Source organism: Aythya fuligula, chromosome 15 (genome assembly GCF_009819795.1).
Source record: "Aythya fuligula isolate bAytFul2 chromosome 15, bAytFul2.pri, whole genome shotgun sequence".
In the NCBI taxonomy this organism is placed as follows: Eukaryota; Metazoa; Chordata; class Aves; order Anseriformes; family Anatidae; genus Aythya; species Aythya fuligula.
In genome coordinates, this window is record NC_045573.1 from 10,123,477 (window position 1) to 10,143,876 (window position 20,400).

At 37.8% G+C, this 20,400-nt stretch overlaps 1 protein-coding gene across 3 annotated transcripts in view; it reads right to left on the bottom strand.

Annotated features, from left to right (window-relative positions):
* Positions 1 to 20,400, bottom strand: part of CPPED1 (calcineurin like phosphoesterase domain containing 1) — a 50,978-nt gene that overhangs the window by 19,924 nt on the left and 10,654 nt on the right. For 2 of the 3 annotated variants that reach the window (XM_032197493.1, XM_032197494.1), the window contains one exon: positions 619 to 1,041. In XM_032197493.1, coding sequence (XP_032053384.1) covers positions 619 to 1,041 — 423 coding nt within the window. Of the gene's footprint in view, positions 1 to 618; positions 1,042 to 8,296; positions 8,388 to 20,400 lie in introns of all 3 variants that reach the window. The other variant, XM_032197495.1, reaches the window with a different exon arrangement.

Sequence of the window (20,400 nt, forward strand, 5' to 3'; positions counted from 1 at the left end):
CATGGCATTCAAGTTTCATCAAACAAAGCTAAGGGATTTGGTACAATATTCTCGTTCAAAGCATGTTCCACCTGCCTTTCATCCCAGAAATGGCCCCTATTAGGATGGATAAACAAAGGATGGATCTTAGCAGAGCAAGACTCTTTTTAACACTGAATAAATCTGGAGCACATTACACTCTTGGTTTAAAATTGGCTCAGTGTGGGAGAAAACAACCTCCAAGGTAATTCTGAATTCTGTTTCTCTGTTTTATACAAAATAATTTCTGTATTTTACTCCTATGGCAATACCTGATCTTCTATTCCTTCAGTAGGAAAAATTCAGGTTGTCTTGTATATACTGGCACTTGCAAAATGGAATCCTTGTTATTTGTCTTAAAGAGTTTTTCACTTTCAGTTCTTTACTTTTCACTCAAAGTTTTAAATTTCTTTTGCTGCATTTGAGAGGTGATTAGATTCAGTTGATAATTCTGCCCTAAGAGTAACAATGAGGCTTATAATCTAAATCTAAAATTCCCTGAAAACAGTACCACGCAAGTTAAATTTATTTTTTTCTGGCAGTGCAATGATTAACAACTGGAAAAAAAAAAATCAGAGAGAGGAAAATTCAAGAAAATACCTGCTTTATGAAACTTTTCCATTATCTCTTGACGAACCGATTTTTCCAAGTTGAAATAATCATGGTCTTCATCGGGTTCTCTCAGAAACAGAGGGATGTGCTGAAACACTATTATATGCTTGCATTTATGTTTTTCAGCAACAGCCAGCTGCTCATTAAGCCACACATCCTGGGCTTGCTTCAACTCTGGGCATTTGGAAGAATCAAAGTACAACTGAGAATTTAGCACAAGAAAGAAAACACCTCCAACCCAAAAGCTGAAGTAGTCATCTCCCCAGCTCTTGCAATAATTATCAATTGTTTCTCTTGTTGGAGCATTGCCAATATCATGATTTCCACTAACAAATACCAATGGGATATTCTGGTCAGTGTTCTTCAGAACGTTCTTTAAATCTCGCTCTTGGTCCTTTCTCCACTGAGATCCTATAGAACAAACAAACAAAAAAGTTTTATTGTTTATGATAGCTTTTCCTAATTTCATTGTTTGTTTTAGATAATGGAAATACTACATATGGTAAGAAATATTTGACATTAGATTTGTGATCATGGTAATATGCAGGAACATAGACTACATGTATACCTTCTCTTTAATATAGTACGTCCAGAAAATCCCTTCCCTCCTGCTTATCGAGCACTCAGCCTTTTCTGAAATTTTCATTAAGTGAGGCTCTGGATAGGAACCAACAGACAGTGCAACAGTAGTCTAATAGTCAGTGTTTTGCACCAAAAGCTTTGGGGTCCGATTCTTGTCATCTACACACCGACAATCTGGTGAAGAAATGCAGCCATATTGGATGGCACAAGTCAGCTTTTATCAAGGATAAAAAAAAAAAAAAGTTTTAAATCTGGTTTATATTTTATGTTACTGCAAAGGAATTAAGTCTTTTTTTTTTTTTTTTTTTCATTACAAGAACTACTTTAACAGCAAAAATGTAATTAGTGTCTTGTGGTGACTTGTTTATATGATGAGTCGGCTTTAATAATAAGCATAGCATTAATTTCAAAGAAAGGTAATTGTTTACTTTGCTAGTTTTTCCCTCATCTCATTTTTACATTAACATGCATACCCAGACAGTTACTTTTCTGGTTTTCTGAAATTTGTCCTTCTCTAGGCAGGCTTAATTAATTTACAATCACTAAACAAATTTAAAAAGCATTTTTTTTTGAAAAAAAGTTATTCTAATGATAACAGATTTTTCAATTATCCAAAGAGTAATCTTTAATCACAGAGGTCACTGATATGTCTACTTTTTGTGAATTAAATTGCACATTTATAAAGCGCATTTTGCCCTGCAATACAGTCTAATATGGGCCTGTTTCACAAATAATAACTGAATTTGTTAACCAAGAAATTTTAGCAGGGTTTTCACAAGAACTCTGAAATCAGAATTACAATATAGGTTTGGGTACAAGTCCATGCAAATCAATCATCATGTATTTTTAGACTGCATTCTATTTTTGTAACTACACATATGTATATGTATAGAAATGTATTACTGGGACTCTGGTCACGTAAGTAGGAGACAAAAGATTTTTTTAATCCACATTTCTTGAAAATCCTTGCAATTAATGTTTCCAAACACTGACCCTTGGTAACTAATAAAGTATTTCAATTCCTTTTCTCTACCCTATAGATATACCGTACACCTTATTGCTGTTACTAGAATCTTATGGTTTGAGAAAAGTACTAAAAACCAACATATTCATATATCTAAATGTAAAGACAGGTGTGAGATCTGGTAATTGGTGTGTCAATTCAAAGGGAGGCAATCCACAGCACTGATCTTTAACTGCAGAACATTATTGTAGCAAAATCTCTGAGTAACTTAGAAATACTGGCCATATGGCACTAGAAAGTATCTAGAAAGTAGAGGACGGCGGGTAGGTTTGTAGGGCTTGTACCAGGAGCATGGTCAGTATGGGCCATCCTTCCAGTTCTGGAAAATCCTTATTACTCCTAGAAACGAACAAGGCAAATAACATCTCCCTGTACTTGGAGGAGCTGGATGTAAAACAAACCAAAAAATAAATCTGACGTACTTTGTTGCCCATAGGGCAGGAAGCCCAGTGAGAAAGCTGCTTGCCCTGCCCCTCCCTGCCTTCCCAAGTGAAGAGCTGGAAATTTCAAGCTATAAATACAAAAATGTATTCCATGGGGGAGGGAGGTGGGGAAAAGGCGAGGGGGAAGGCTCTATTAAGAGATAAGTAAACACACTACACCATGCTAATCTACACGCTATCACTTTGGGAAATTTAGCTAACAGTTTCAGAGTATAAAGACATTTATGCATAAGTTACAGAAATAATTTGTAGAATTATGTATATGTCTTCCCAGTGGTGAAATTCAAGCTCCAGAGACTAACACTTAGATTAGATTTGTCGACAGCAGGGCACTGGTTCCCTCATTTAATGCAATATTATTTCTATAGCAACAGGGAGACATATTCAGTGTTTTATTGCAGAAAACAGATTGTTCAAAATGGAAAACAAGGTCTCTGCCCAAAGAGTCTAGGAAACCATACTAAGTAAAGATTATTTCAGGACAATTACATTCTGGCTTGACCTTTTCTTGGTAGAAGGTCAAAACAACTTCAAAAGAAGAGAAAGCTACAGAGACAAAGGTAGAAAAAAGGAGGAGCAATGTCTCTGTAGTCTTTGGGACAGGGCTAGCTATACTAATTAATCATTCCAATGATTATGAAGAACATTTTGATGTGCCAGTATATATTTCTTTAGCTTAGAGAGAGGATTGGTTGGAGGCAAATAGGAAGAAGATATAATGCCAAGAGGCAGTGTAAAAAAGTAATTTGGGAAGTGTCAGGGTGGATGGAAACGAAATTCATTTCTGTTCTCTTTATCCTGGCATCATGTGCGGTGACATTTTTAAATCCCAAGCTACAATATTCTGTCTTTATGTTAGGCTCTGTAAATACAGTCTTGCCCTAAGATAAACAACTTAAATTAATAGCCCATAAAGGACAGTTTGTTTTTTAGGAAAAACACAAAAGCGAGAGCAGTTGCCTATAATTCTCCACAGCTTCCCAGCTTATCATTTCTGAAGGCTGAGCGATGTGAACAGGAGCATGAAGGTGCAATGTCAAAGGCTCTGCTGTGCTGCATCTTCCTGCTGTAGGTTACGTCGCTGTTTGCCTACACTTGCAATGTTCCATCTTGCATTGCTTTAAGGAGTAAAGGCAACCTCCCTTCACCCACTGGAAGAGTAGATTTCAAGAAAGAATGTACTTTTAAAGCATTTTTGCTGAAGCTGGCTTTAGTCAGCACAAGCAGAATTCAGATTATTCTGCCAAAGAAATAATCCTCTTGCTGATAATCCATGCTGCAGTTTACTTTGGTATTCCAGACTGTGCCTCTATAGCAAAGTGTTGGGTTTAAAAAAATTTTTTTTGGACGCTTTAGCTACAAAAACAATTTGAAACAGTTTGTCCCCAGACCACAGTGCTGCAATGTGTGCTATCTGCAGTTCTGTATCTGAGACAAGCATTTACAGACAGCAACCTCCACCAGCATCATCACTTTCCCACCCTGCAAGGTATTCCAAATACCTAACACTTGTTTATCTACTGATATGAGGTAGGAGGAAAAGACCCCCAAGTGCTACCCCACCTCTGCCAGAGGACACAGGTGCATGGAAACTGTGGGTGCATCAGCCTGCGCCTCCAATTTCATGCAATTTTTCAAGAGATGGAAATTCCAGTGAGCTAATTAGACATTTTTTGCTGAACAATCAAAGGTATTGGTCATACATTCACAGAGACCACCACCAGAGAGAGGTCAGTTACTCAACCTGACACGACGACACCTCATTTCTCTTTCCGACGACCTACTGAGAAGTCACTTCCCAGTGATCTGCTTGGCACAGACCAGCCCCGTACCGCAGGGCACAAGTGCTGCAGCTCTACAAGCAATGCTGATGTTTCTGTTGCTTCTAAAGCTCCTTTAGGGGCTGGTTTTCCTCAGGAGCAAGAACAGTCCTATTTGTCTACTTCTTTTGCAAATCTTGGCACAGACATTACTGTGTCATGGTTTGCTACAGGAAAAACAACGTGGGTGAATACAACCAAATGTCTAGTAGTAAGTTTAACCTAACAACTGGCTTTAGAAGTCTGGCAAACAGGAACTGTGACTTCGTACATATTTACATCGCCTGCACTGAGTTAAGTCGTTTCTGAGTCTCTGCAAGGCCTTTGCTTGGCTGAGGACCAGTGCAGGCACTTTTAGGGCGAAGTTACTGAAGATTCAGCCAACTGATCAACCTCTTGACTATGAAACATGAAAATCCTGGGTCCTGTCTAGGAGCCCTCACCCACCAGCCTTGCACCATTCTCATATTTGCTGAATTCCTTTGCAAACCTATCAAGTTCACCAACCTGGCAGAGAATCTTCCCCCCCAAAAGTGGTGCATCGATTGAATCTACTTCTGAAATGGGTGAATCAGAAAAGGCTCCAGTGAGGAAAAAGAACCTACGGGAGGGCAAGAAGGTGTGGGATGAGAACATGCGAAGTAGCAGCATAACTTGCAGGTTTTGTCATTAAGTACATTTATATTTCTCCTGTTGCCTACTTATTATCAGCCACCAGAGAGGCCTCTGTTTTTTTCTATTTTACCTGTTCAGAAGGGGAAAATTACTCTCTAAATTACATTAAAAAAATGTAAAAATGTAGCATAATTGTTTTCTGGATTTTGGAATTACTCAGTCTCAGTCTTTCATTGTATCATGCAAGTGTCCTAAACCTTTGAGGAGTTGCAAACACATCCTTTTAAAATGAAAATGCAAATTTTCAGGTAGCAAAAGAAGAAATTTAAAAAGAAAATTGTTTAACTATGAGCTTTTATGCAAGCAACACGTTTGAAAAGAGCTGACGTGACAACTGCAATCTGGTTAACATCTAACCCAAGAGACAGAATATCACAGAGCAGGTAAGAGCTAAATTGCAGGTTAAAACACTACACAAAACATCAAATAGAAATAGTAACTATATCTGATAAAAGCAAAATACAAAATGTCAAAACATCACCAATGAAAATTGAATTACCAAAAGCATTGGACCCATTCCCTTTGTAGTTTACAATGAAATCAGGAGAACTACTCTGACACCAGAAGGTAGATAATTCTTGATGGGAACAATCACACGATTGCTATAAACAAACGACAGATTTGTGTTTTCTCCTGGGCCTTACAGTTCATCTTTGTATCATCCTTGCACCACAATCACCTAATCAGAGTCTAATTATTTTGGGCTCTCCTCTTCTTGCAGTGCTCGTCCTTTTGTGGTTTTCATGACTGTCTGCAGTTGCTCGACTCCTTTTACGTGACATTTAGAGGACTTTCCCTAGTACTATTCCCTAACTTTCTAGGGAAGACAAAAGGGGAGTCCAAGGCTATACTCACAGCATGCTCCTTTTGTAAGTACCTTCACAGAGACATATTTAACCACTGCCTCTATCCTGCTTTGTGAGAGCAGTCTCCTCCTGTTCAAAATGGGATTGCTTTTCATCTCCATAGCCGTTTTGGACACCTGGCTGTCAGCTCCAGCTTAGCAGGGCTACAGCTAAGCTCCTACAGCATCCCTCACAGAAGCTTTCTGCTGACCCCAGTGACAGCCCCATTGCTGTGCTTGTTATCTAGGCCCCAAAACACTGGTATCCCAAAATGACGCTATATCTTACAGACTTTTCCCTACAATACACAGGACACTGGTATAGAAAGAAAAGAGCTAGCAGGCCATCCAATTCAGTCTTAGCGGCTGTTCCTATTACTCAGCCTGTACTCTTCATTATTTCTTGTTTTAAATTTAAATTGTCTTTTATTTTTCCTCCCCCCTCTAGCATCTGCCATAATGAAGTCATGCAACACCCTGTACCACTGCCAATTATTACATGCAAGAATAAGCTGATCGATTTTAATAAACCCAGCATGGTCATGATCTGAATTAGGTTTTTCTGGCTTAGCCCATGCTGTAATAGCCAGAATGCCTCCTCTCTCTTCTTTAGTCATGTATGTTTCTAATTTCAAATAGCCTAAAAACATTATTATGGCATGCAAAAAATCATTTAATACACACTTAAAAATCATGTAAATATGACTACATACTCACTCCTGGACAAACTGCCTGCTCAATCTAACTTATAAAATACCTCATCTCATTAGTTCCCACTGAAAAGCAGGAACTGAAATACCCATTTGTCTACAGCTGTAAGCAACTGATTTTTTCAGTACATTAGAAACAAGTAATAGTCTGTTCTGAGCCACAAGAAGGGATCACGCTAAAGAATTTCCCTGCATGAAAACACAAATTAAATATATTTTATATCTTTGGGCATTGAAACAGGAAGAAAATTTAACTCTGTTTTTAGCTAATAATTAACAATTATTATATTAAAGCAATGACAACCCCCCAAAAGTGAATGAGGCAGCCTATTAGGGGCTCAACTTCTCCTTGGGTTTAAGTGAACAACATTAAAGGTAACAGCTGCAAACGCTGACATTTTTCTGAGTTCCAGCCATGCAGGTGTCCACTTAACAACCTAATTTATGGAGTTTACTGTTCTGCCTTCTGCTGTGAAAATAAGTATTATGCTTCATTTAAGTCCAAATCTGCTCTTCTATCCTTCCTCATCTCTTAGCTGTTCAGAGCTGTCCCATCAGGCACAGGCCACCACTGCCTTTGGGTTTATGCTACTGATGAAATCCTGACAAGCAGGGAAAAAAGCTGCAGTGTTACAGAAGTTGTAAGAGCAAACTTACTAAAAACAAGTACGAAAGGTAGAAAATTATTGTCTTCAGTAAGCGTTCACTTTTAAGAGACAGAGCAAGATTCTAATCTTTCACACTTTCTTCAAATGATAACTTGTGAAATATTACAATTTTTTGAGACTTTCACAATATTTACAGCTTCATATTCAGTAGTTACCAACATGACTAAATAACTCTTTGAAATACTAGTCCTTTAAGTCCAATGAAGTTGTCCACTCTGTTAAACTGAGAAATGCTTTCAGTAAGTGGGTACAATTACTTAAAAATAGATGTGCTTTTCCTGATGTTTGAGGCATTGTCTAGCCTTACAAATACATCTTTGCTACCAGAGCAAGCGCGTAACAAAAAGGCAGTTAATATAAGCCAGAATCAATGGCTTAAACAAGCCATTTCTTCTTTAGAATATGCTCTTCTAACCTAAATAATCCTTTCCCATTTTTGTCTTTGCACCGCACCCATGTTCACTATGGGGTTACAGCAGAAGCAGGCAATGTGCCACAGGCAGAAGAGCCTCAAACGGGAAGTGGATGCTTTATCCCAATGCCTACCCATTAAAATCATGTTACTTTTCATTGACTACGTATGAGATGGCAGTTTGGACAAGACAGCTTTGTTCAGCTTGATTAATCAAGTCAAAATGATGTGGGCGAGATCTTCTGCCACTGACTTCCAAGGAAGAAGAAGAAAATCCTTTCCAATTCAGAGGGGTGGAAAACCCTAGAAACATGCCTTTGAAAAAGCACTCATGCTTATGCTAGAAAGCATAAGATGTGGTCATCTGATCTGACAATACCTGCACAACCCAAAGCACCAATTCTGTGCAACCCACTCCTTATGTATAGCACATGCAATTCCAAGGAAAAACAAAAAAAGAGGCAACAAAGATTCAGAGATATATTTACCATACAATAGGCCAAATAAGTAACTCCTTGTGGATGTCCACTCCATGTATGCATTTTCAAAGGTTCCTAAGCTAAATGAAAACTTTTTGGGCTGAGAAAAAAAGAAGGAAAAGGAATTACAGTTGGAGTTTGAGAGATTAAGTTTTACCATAACATAGAGAAAAATCTAACTATGCTTCCATACACATATATAATATGTTATATATCATCTAGTACAATGGAAGAGCGTATGATTTAAGACAATTGTGCACATAATCATGTTTCAAAGATTTTCATTCAGAGAGTTACGGTTAACAGGATTCCTCAGATCAGCTGCAGAGCAGACCACAGATTATGGTCCAAAATACAAATAAGTATATACTTGCTCAAGTTAAACACTTTCTTCTGACTATGATATGTTTGCAGTATGAGAGTAAATCATATTGTCGAGCAGATATTCTCCATGCACAGAGAATATCTCATGCTTCCCTGCTCTTGGGCTGATTACAGCAAATTAAATTTCACACTAAGCAGCTTGGAGGCTTTGAATGCTCCATTAGGTTTTACTAGAAACAGATAATTACTATAAAATGTTTATTTATGCAACCATAGTGACATTTCTTGGAATTGGTACTATTAGATGTTTGACAAATACTGTACTACCCACCCAGTTAAGAAAATGGGTTACGTTACTAACTGATGTTTGGATACAGGTTTGGAGAAGAAAACAGCCAAGAATCCTTTTGGTTGGGCTCCATCACCCCCAGCATATCAAAATTGTTGGTAAATTGCAACAGTGAGAGAAATGAATGCAATGAGTTAACTTAGTGTATGCTACCCTACTGTCAGAAAATTAGGTCACACTTAAAAACACTGCTTGTCATTTCAGATGACAGTGCAGAAAAAAAAACAACACACTATAGAGAACAATGACGTATTTTTAAAAAAATTACTGAATATTCAACAAATAAAATTTTAACTTATAACTACTTCAGTATAAACATCAGTATAAACATTTCAACTCCACTGCTTCTACCTCGCACTTGAAAAGTCAATCTGTGCCTTTTCTACTTTGCGCTCTATTATAAATCTCCACTGACAAAGATTCAGGAATTGGGATTTAGCTGACAATTTTGCTGAAGCTGCATGTGGCAGAGCTGAACACAGCTGCCTCCTCCCCAGCTGTGCCAGGCTGATGGGAGTTTTGAAAAATAAATAAATAAATAAATAAAACCACACACAAACTTGCTTTTGTTAGTAAACCAAGCAGCCAGTTCTGAAAAGGGAGGAAAAAAAGGACAAATATAGTAAAGGTGAAATGCCTGCAGTCATTTTTAAAGCTGGAACCTTATTTTAAGCATTATTTCTGTAGACATTTTTTTTTTCTTTTAATTAGCTCTGTTTGTTATATGAACAAATCAAACATCAGCATTTGTGCTCTCGCCTTCTACATGGGGAAGAATTTTAAGAATTACTGTATTTTTAATTAAAATTAAGCTTTATAAAACATCTCCTTATATACATGCTTCCCTCGAGGGCAGGCAGAGCAGATTAAAGTTATCTGGTGATTTTTTTTTTTTTTTTTTTTTTTAAGTTATTGTTCCTTTGTTTTAGCAAAATGGGTTATTTAATGGTAGTTTAAAAGCAGTAACAAAAGCAGTTCACAGCCAGATTTACTACAGAAAAATCACTTTTTGAGAAAGATATTAAGCATTATCAGGCATTTCTTCCTTTGTATGATGCCTTGCTAATTCGCTCTATGTAACATTAAGAACTTGTATGGGACCTGACTTTCCCTGTAATTTATTCAGTTCACAAACATATAAATGGCAGTTTGTGCATTTGCATACAGATTTCAGCCTTGCATTCATATCACATCTTGTGTACAAAAGCCACCAGCAGCAAAGAGCTCCAAATCTCCAACAACTCAGTTATTGAAATGTGACCAAGATGGTTTGTATCTGATATAACAAAGGACGAGTGCAGCACTCTGCCTCCTGGAAGGGATGTCAGGAAATCAACAGAAAAAATTACAAGTTTGTACATTAAATGCATGCAAAATGTTTGCTAAAGAGGAGGATGAACATTCACATGCAAATGACTGCAGATTTTATTAAATATAACAAAAGTTATGAAACTCAGTATTACCTCAAAGATCCCTTTTCACTGGCTCCAAACCAAAATCAGGCAGAACTGCCTGTAAGGCTCTAAGCTTCAGCTCTTACCAAAGCCAAAAATTCACTAATCTTTCCTGGTCAAGCCCAAGGCTGCTTCTGAAGTAAGAGAAATTGGAGCATTTACAATAGTGAGGTGCCTTTATCTTAGTTTTAAAGAAAATGCTTTGACCAGGACCATTTATGGTATGTACTTTCCTCTTGGTTTAGAAAAATGAACAAGTTGAAGAGTTTTCTTAGAGTTACCCTCTAAGGTGAAGGTATGCAGCCTATGCTTTAAAATTTATTATCTATAAAAACTAGAGTTTTGGAGGAAGATGCATTCAGGGACTCTAACAGAAACAGAAGATAGGAATATGCTGAACTGCAGCAGTCTCACATCACATCTGGGCCCTGGAAAGAGGCTCAAGTTAGCAATTCTCTCAGGAGGGGGAATGCCTTAAAACATTACAGTGATTATAACCAGAAATGAAGCCATACCACTGTCTGGACAACAGAGCCATCAGCTCTGATGCTCCTCAGCTCTGAAGCTGTCTATTCTGAACGTAAATAACTTCACTCTCTCCAGCGTACGTGTCAGAGCTTATAAGAGGTACTGATTGTATAAAAGCCAGTACGCCCAGCTCGTCTTGTGTCCTGATCATCAAATTGTCAAGCAGAAGTCAAATGGAGAAATGCTGATTTGAAAATCATGTCCCTTAATTGCTGCCTAAATTTGAACTCAGAATCCTAACATTTGGCACCTGCTCTTGGAAAACTTAGTGCATATCATTGCCTCTATTATTATATGGAAAAATACACTGTTTGTATGGAAGACAGGATTACAGAATGGAGTACATAATTTTAAGGACACATGTAGCTGGCAGTTTTACTTGCTTTTCACATAAAGCACATAGCGCTGCCCAAAATTGTAATTAGCCAAATTGAGTTGCTAAGCACTAAGGCTTTATTGGGGAGTAAGAGTGACAGAGGAGCAAAAATGTGCAGAATTTGAGGGGAATAAACACGCACACATGCTCACAGCACTGTATGCAGCGGGAGGGCACTGGTTAGCTGTTGAGATGGTCCTAGAAGTATTTGGGACCCTGGAAGCAGCAGGCAGAGAGTGGGGAGCCAGGCACACCAGTACACAGCCAGTTCCCCCAACGAGCTGGTAACGAGCCTGGTAGGCCAGGATTGTGGTCTTGTGAAGCCAGCATAAAGCACACTAGCACAAGGCTGGTGGCCTGTGTGTAGCAATGGCAACTACACCCACCTGTATGCAGCCAGTCTGTAATTGCCTAGGGTAATTAATATCCTCCTTAAAAAAAAAAAAAGGGGAGGTAACAGGGAAATATGAAATGGCATTCCAAAAGGAGTATGGGTTTCACATCGATCCTGGCCATCGTCCGCCTGTACCTGGCTACGGAAAGCTGTTCCTAAAGGTCCCGTCCCTCTGCAGATGATCAGTGCACATCACAAATCTCTTCCTCCATCAAGACCAGTTGTTCCTTCCTTCTGACAGTGCCTGAAGTTCTACTACAAATTTAAGACTAATCTTCTGTGTTGCCTCAGTCCATGGATTGCTAGTGGGTTAAACAGCAGTTGTTGCTACACTGCTATTATTTTTAGCCCATTTAAATTTTACAGCAAGATATGGAAAAAAATGTAGCTGCCTCAAGTAGAATTTAGACATTCATACCCTAAAATTTGATCTCATTTAGCTGCAGCCCTACCCCATCAAATTCCATAGGTGTGCTTCTGTTTTCTCCCTGGAAGTTCCTCTAGCACTTTTTTTTTTTATTTTTTTTTGGTGCTCACAGCCCCAAATAAACATCAGACCACACAGAAAAAGAAGAAGAAAAACGAAAGTATGTAGCAGACACAATCCTGGAAGATCTTACAAATCTAACTGCGGCTCTAAAGAGAGGAGACACAGACAGTAAAGAAACCAAGGAGCAATAAGAAAATATTATTGAATGACTGCGGCTCTGTACAGCTGATTAAAACAATTAATCAGATGATTTAACTTGTTCCATTTACAAAAGAAACTTATATAAAAGTCTACATTTCATCATGCTTTACGGTACCAAATGCTGACCAACTCTGTGCTCTAATCCTATCACAGAGAATTATCTGGCAATTCAGGCTTTGGTTGGCATTGGTGGATTAGACAAAAACCTAACTCGTACAAAAGTTCAGAAACTGGGTCTACCCAGTTTTAGCTGTGTAGACATTTTTAAGTATTATACAGTTGCTTTGCTGAGGAGCAGTCAAACAATACGAGACATCTCCTTGCGTACCTTTCCGTGCCATGTCATGTTTGGTAACAACCCTGTGTTTCTTCTTCCTGCACCATGCAGGCTAGAGCAGCTTTGTTCAAACGTGAAAGCTTCTGTTTAATTCTCCCCAACCCCCTTCTGTTCATTAAGGGGTAACTAGTTTGCATCTGAAAAAAGTATCAGTTTGTGCCATTTTTACTGCAGCTTATCACATTTGTAATACCTGCCCTGTTAAGGATTTGAAATGCATATCCACGTATACGTGAATGGAAGAATACATGCAAATATATATATAGGCACAACAAGGACAACGTTTACTCTATCAGGCAGACAACAATTAAATGCATATGGCAAATCTGTCTAACGTTAAGGAAATATATTTAATAGTAGAATAAAAGAAATTCATGAGACTTTATCTTTAGTCTGGCTATAAAATTTGCATTGCAATTATATAACTTACAAAGCTCCTGTCCTTCCTCACTGACACCTTCACTACAGTACTGCCACCACGTGCAGTAATACCGGGTATCTTTGAAAGACCACACGTATTCCCTAAACTCTAGGGAAGGAGGAAGAGCCACTGTAATGAAAAAAGCTCCCAGGTAGATATAAGGATTAAATGAAGTGCTTTCCTTCCTGTGCAACATCTCCCCAGGAACCAGGCGTACCAATTTCAGAGCCGCTGTTGATGTGCAAAATGGCATGAGGCAGCTCTAACCTCAGCAAACGGAAAACCAGCTCCTTGTACCTTCCCTTCCTCCCCACACCCTGCCCTGCGTAGGGCGGGGGTGCGTTGTGGGGATGAAATACAGGTAATTCAAGAGAGCTAAGATAGGTAAATTAAAAAAAAAAGAAGACTAAAAGCATCTGAAACAAGCAACACCACTAAATATTCTGTCTGCTTTATAATGAATAAAAATCTGTGCAAAAAAGCCCCACAACACCAGACACTGGGAATGAGTAAGAAAGCATACACAGGCAAAACTGCTTATCTTGACGTGATCAAACTAGAAAGAAAGATGGACAATTGCTTCTGAAACTAATGAGAGAAATGGAAATATAGGCAGATTAATTAAAAAGGAAGAAGTGCCATCATAATTAATTCACTAGGCATGTCAGAAGAACAGAGACAACAGAATTCTTGTATTGGAATTCAGTCTATTTCAAATACAATGGCTTAGTCTCCTGCCATCATTTACACAGCTGTCTAGATTGATTTTTTTTTTGCAGAGGGATATAAAAAATGGAATAGATGTATTCTTCAGAGAAAAGACCTTTGTAATAGCAGATGCAAGTCTTCCTCCTTCCCACCTCTCAGCAAAATGAAGGAATTCTGAAGCACAGCACAACATGCATGCCTGTTCCTGCCAAATGCTGTGTCCACTCACCTTAGCAAAAGCATAAGGTTGCTCCACCAGAACCAGATTTGTTTCAGAAATGTGTCAGAAAGAACAGTTTGAAAGTCTTTAATTAAATAATTTACTAATATAAAACAAAGGTAGAGGAAAAAAAATGAAACATCTTACTGTGTGGGCTTACTTGACTGAAAAGGCTTGTGGTGGATTGTTAACCATGTAGAGACCTGGGCAGGAAAAATGTCTATTAGAGATTACACCTTCACTTGAAGGAATTAGTACAGGTATTCACAATGTACTTTGAGTGTCATAATACTCAATTCCAGTAATTTTGATTTCTTCTAATTAATATATACATACAAATTAATCTAAAACTGCAAGCATAAACATTTCTTGCTCACTGATCCATTGTAACACTGCTAACAGATCAAGCTTAAGTTCCATCTTTTTTTTGATTGTACACATTATTAGACAAGTCTCGTTTCCTTTAGTCTCTAAACAGATATGTTTTACTACACTCAGAGCTAAGTAAAGTTTGCAGGAGACTTGCTGTCTTACTTGTTCTTTCACCCTTGTAAGCAGAACAATTAATTAAAAATAATTAAACACCTGGTCTAAAGCTACATCACATAAAAGACTTTTCTGCATAGAACTGATGTCTATCATGCCACTAATAGCAGTAGTATCATTACAAAAATGCAGTTTAAATAAATTCCTCCAAGGGAATTCAGTCACATAAAAAGAGCTGTCATTCTCGGCTTCACAAGTGAGTGTTTCTCATGGCTGCAGTGGGGTGACCTTGCAAACAGCTGAATTCTCTGCTGCTGTAACGAAAGATGTTAAAATGCAGAAGCTGGTTCCTGAGCACTGCTCCAGACTAAAGGTATGGGATGCTAAAGAAAGCGCAATGCTGCATATTAAATGGAACAGGGAAGAAGGGCAAGAAAGAAGGTGGGAGGGGATTGCCCTCCATGTAAGGAGAGGGGTATTCATGACCAGAGACCGCGTTTGTTGAGCCTGTGGTTCAGGATCAGAGGAGAGGTCAGCCCTTAAGAGTTGGATTTTGCTAGAGACAATCGGGGTGAATAAATGGATTAAGTCTTCTATAAGCAACTTGATGAAATCTCCAGATCACAGACCCTGACTCTCGAGGGAGACGAACCTCCCCGATACCTGCTGACAGCAATCCAGGAGGGAGCCTGGACAACCTCTTAACACAGATGCAAAGCTGTGGGCCAACCAGGGCCCGCTCTTCCGGCCCAGCTGCCCACAAACACAGGAGGTGCTAGGGAGCGTGTTAATCCCTGGCAGCCTTGGCTGCAGCAGCCATCAGAGCGGAGTTCATAATCCTGAGGGGAGTAAAGCAGGCAGACAGCAGATCTGGAGCTTCAGGAGAGAATTCAGGAGAGAAGACTTTGTGTTATTTGGGGAATTGGTAGATGGGATCCTGTGGGAGGTAGCTCTGAAAGGCAAGAGTTTGAGAGAGTTGACAGGTCTTCAAAGAAACCTCCTCCTAACAAGAATTGCCCATCCTTATACTAAGGAGGAAAAAAAAAAAGTAGATTGTCAGGAGAATGACTTGGCTAAATGGGGAACTCTTTGAGCGTTGATGTAAAAAGGACATAAAAAGGAGACTGAAGCAAAGATAAGCTTGAAAAGAAGAACACAGACATACTGCCTGGGCATGCAGGGCTCATGTTGGGAAAACGAAAGCTCCACAAGAGTTGAAACTAGCAAGGGACATGGTGGGCAACCAGAGTTTCTGCTGCTACTTTAGCAATAAAATAACAAAGAAAATGCAGAACCTGAGTGAGTGAACCTGCTGAGTGAGGCAGTTATTTGTGATAGGTGCTCAATGCCCTTTTTTTCCTCAGTCCTCACTAAAATGTTCTCCCAAGCCACTGGGCCTAGACTTAAAGAAGCAAAGGAACTATCTGTACTGCAAGAGGATTCAATTGTGTATCTCTCGAAAAACTTCAACCCAAGCAAATCTGTGGGACTTGATGGGAAGCATCCCAGAATGCAGAGAGTTGGCTGATGTCACTGCAAGGCACTTTTTTTTCCAAAGGCTGTGGAGTTAGGATGTTGCAGTCTAGGTGGGTGGAGAACCTTGCTGCAATGTGAGGCTCTAAGGGTATTGGCTGATGGAAGGACATGGGAAGCTATCATAAACCAAAACAGAAAGTGCAAACTTGATACGACAAAAAAAAAAAAAGACATGTTGCCAGAGTGCTACAAAAAAGCAATGAAATAAACACATTACCCTATCAATAATATTTTGCAGATTACTATTTTTGCTGTAGTAAGTTATGGTATATTAATTTAATGCACATAAATGTTTTTAGAAGCAAGTCTTTCATTATCATGATGTGCCTAGGTGTAAGTATCAAGTTTACAGAAACCGTTTTTAGTAACAAAGTTGCATTATAAGGTATTGCTTAAAATTCTTGATTATGTACCACAATATTAGCATTACCAGGAATAGATATCCTATTCTTGATTATGTAATCAAGAAAAACTTTTGAAAATAATATTCAGAGTACAAACTACTTTTAATCAGCAGCTAAATACCAAGATACTGGTGCTGATTACTTCATTGCTCTAATGATATCTGTAATGGATTCCAAGTGCGGTGCCTGATTGCTTCCCAGCTGATCAGGATTCTGCTCATCACTTCGAGCTGCTGGAATTCTGAGATTTCTTGGAGTTCCTCTGCAAAAGGCTTCAACCTTGCTTCAGCTAAATAGCTAGAGTGTGTGCTTTAAAACAGTCATGACAAGCCTTAAATTGAGCTCTTCATGATAAAACACATTAAGAGAGGAATGTTTGTGTTTTTTCTTGTCCTTTTTTTTTTTTTAATTGTCAGGTACTGATTATAAAGTAATGTTATCCAAAGAACCTGATAGACATCAGCCAGTGGATCATAAAATAAGATGAACCTCCGCTGACTGTAACCATGCTGCAACAGTAACTATGATACACTTTCATTAACCCTGATTTTAATATAGTTTTAATATAGCTGATATACACAAGTGATTTACAAGGTAATTTGAGATATTAAATAAGATAAGCCAAATTCACAACTGTTAAAATTAAATCAAAGTCTTGCCTTATATAATTTTTAATTTCTCCTACTGAAAAAAAAGATTTTTTTAATCCTTCCTTCTATTGAACTAACATGATAAGGGAATTAGCACAGCAATTATTCTTTGAGAGACTGCTCTGTGGAGAAGCATGAAATGACTGCAGTACCATACCACTACAAACATGCAGTCAGAATGTTTAAATTCCTCAAGGAAAAGAAATGCAAGTACTGGTCTTCCATTCTGGTCTTGCATGCAAACAATTATGCATTCACGCTACCTCAAAAGCTATTGGTTGTAACAAATCTTAGATTCCCTGTTTTCTCTTACTCATTAATGTACTGCTGCAGAAAGACTTAAAATTTTGATTTTTTTTTAATAACAAATGCTGAAAGTGTTGAAAAAAATCAATATTCTTATTATAATTTTAAAATTGAACTCTCTGAAATTTTCTTGAAGTTTAATCAGTTGCTGACTTACTTTATTTGTTTGTGGTTTTAAGTTAGAATTGTTAAAAGAGATGATATATTTGTAAGGTATGAAATCTCAAGCACAGCATTTGTATGATAAGTAGTGGAAAGAGACTTGTGCCATTTGGTAATGGAATATAATGGTTCTATATCCTTATTTTTGTTTTAAAACTGAGCTAGAACTGGTGCAGAAATATACTAGAGTTTCAAACATGTGCCCTCAAAGAGAAGAAATTTAGGAACTCATTCCTCTGTGAGTCACCTTGACCCCCCAGAGCTTAACATGGAATGTGCCAGAAAAACAGAAAAAATGACTGCAGTATTTCCAAGTTTTCCATAAACTATCACCGCAATGAACCTGAAAAGGTTTCATTTTTAACATCAGGGGATTTCCATTTAATAAAGAATTTGCAGCAAACAAGTTCTTATAAAGCCAACAACTTGGCTTCTTAATGCTGGTGTCTTGCAGTGTCTCATACAGTAGCAGCTATTAACAAGCCCCACCAAAGAAACTGTTAATATGTATCTTGATAAAACACTGTTAAAATTGTGGGTTGTCTCTCTTTAAAATATGTTTTCTTAGAGTTTTTATTTAACCTTTTTTTTTTTTTTTTGTGTGTGTGTGATTTGAATGAGTTTCTATTCCAGAGACTGAGAGAAAAAGGTAGGACAAAATCCTTTGAAAAGCCTATTATTTCACTTCAGAAATGGACATCCATACAGTTTGTTTCAAATTCCTTTAAAAGACACAGATTCTGCATTACCTTCTATGAAATATTTTTTTCTGACTCAGCATTTCTATCCCCCCCTGCTGTATCACACGTCTCTCTGCCCTTTGGGGCAACTGATCACAGTGTGCTAATCCCCAGGTATCTCTGCAGAGAAGAATGATTCGCTTCTATCTCAGGCTCTCATCAGTTTGGACAGAAAGACAAATGGCTGGCTGTAAAGTTGTATTTATATGTTTACCAACTCACTACACAGAAAGTCATTTGTATTAATACAAAAGAAGCAATGAAATGAGACAGTAAATTGTTTCAGCTGAGGACTAAAATTCCTTTTAGCAGTATATTTCCTACTATTTCCTTAATGACGTGGTAACACAGGCTTATAAAGTATTAAAGAATATAATTTAAATCAACAAGAACTTATTAGGTGAATTAAATAAAATATAGGAGCTCAAGCAAGTTAATAACTGCTCTTTCTTGCAATTTCTTGGAAATTGCAGTAGGCAGCTTCAAATATTTATACAATGCACGGCACATACATCATACAACACAAGTGATCTCAGCAGTACAATGTATTTGATTTCTTTTACATGTTTGCTAGTAAAATGAATGGATGATGTTTTGCTGCACTCCGACAGGTTTCTATTTAAAATATACAAGTCCAAGACACACACTGGTAGAAGGGATAACGAAAGATCCATTTCTAAGAGAAAACAAACTTGCAGCACACAACACTCATTTGTTTTATCCAGCCATCCAGCACCTAGCAGAAATCAGAAGACTGCTGGCTGTCTATAATTAGCACTCACTCTCTATTAACAGAATAGGCCTTACAATAATGTTGATAAAATCAAAATAGATAAAGGTAGACAAAGGTAACAGACAGAACTCTGCATTGTTTTATGAGATGTTTAGAAATATCAAGGTAAACTGAAATAAGACTAGGTTTCCTGATTCTTTAAATCTGTGTGTGAAATACCCTTCTTGACAGGGTGCAGAACATCTATTGTTTATTATGAGTTTCTTTCTTCCCCTTCCAAGCGATACTGAAAGCAACACATGTGGAACTCTTCCATAAATTGTGTCCTAATCAAAATACTTATTAAACCTCTGCTATGGGAAGGTTAGATGCTTCTTAGGAAGAGATTAGCTTATAATTCTGGGCTAAACCTGTATGCTCCCAAAATTAATGGAAAAAGATAAATCAATAAAACAGTGTAACAGCTGACTTCATATTATGATCAAGCTGCTGAGGTTTTATGCAATAGAACCTAGCAAGCTTAAATCTCCTGGTTTTTTTACACTTTTTTGCTCTATCACTAAAATTGTATTCTGGTCAAAAGACAGTTTGTAGCTTATAAATAATAATGTTATTCAATTTGTCTTGTCAAGAAGCTAAGGTTTTAAAATCCACTTTGCAAGACACTGAATGAATTAGTGAAAGTTATCTAATGCACTCAAACCTTGCTAGGCATACAAGGGCCAAGAAGCACCACCTCAGGTAGAGGAAAGTGTGCAGTACTTAATTTGCAAGCTCTCCTGTTGGATTGTTGTGCTGTCAGCTGCACTGCTAAGGCTGTCTGCAGCTCTGTTTGTTATCAGGGCTAAGAAATCAAAGACTCTTTGTTTAGATCTGCTTTTGAGACCACTTGCCAACTGGTAAGATGACTTTTTTTATTCACTTCCAGTAAGAGTATTTATCTTAAAATGGACAATATTATGAGTCTGTTTTAAAGTTATGACTGTCTAATTTTATAACACACCTTTCTAGACACTCTCTTGTTCTTCCTATGGTCATACACACAGACACTGATCACTGCTTTCTACAGCAACAGGACAGAATGCTACAACTTGAATTTGCTGACTTAAAGCATTTTAAGAACTTAAATGCTCAATACATCTCAAGAATCATCTAAAAGCATTCTCTTTTTTCCAAACACCAAAACAATAGGATACCAAATCCTGTGAAAGAATATTGTAGAGTCAAGGGAATTAGCCTTGTTGCCAATCTGAAACATAAAGAAAATGGAGTTATTATACTTTTAATTGCCTTA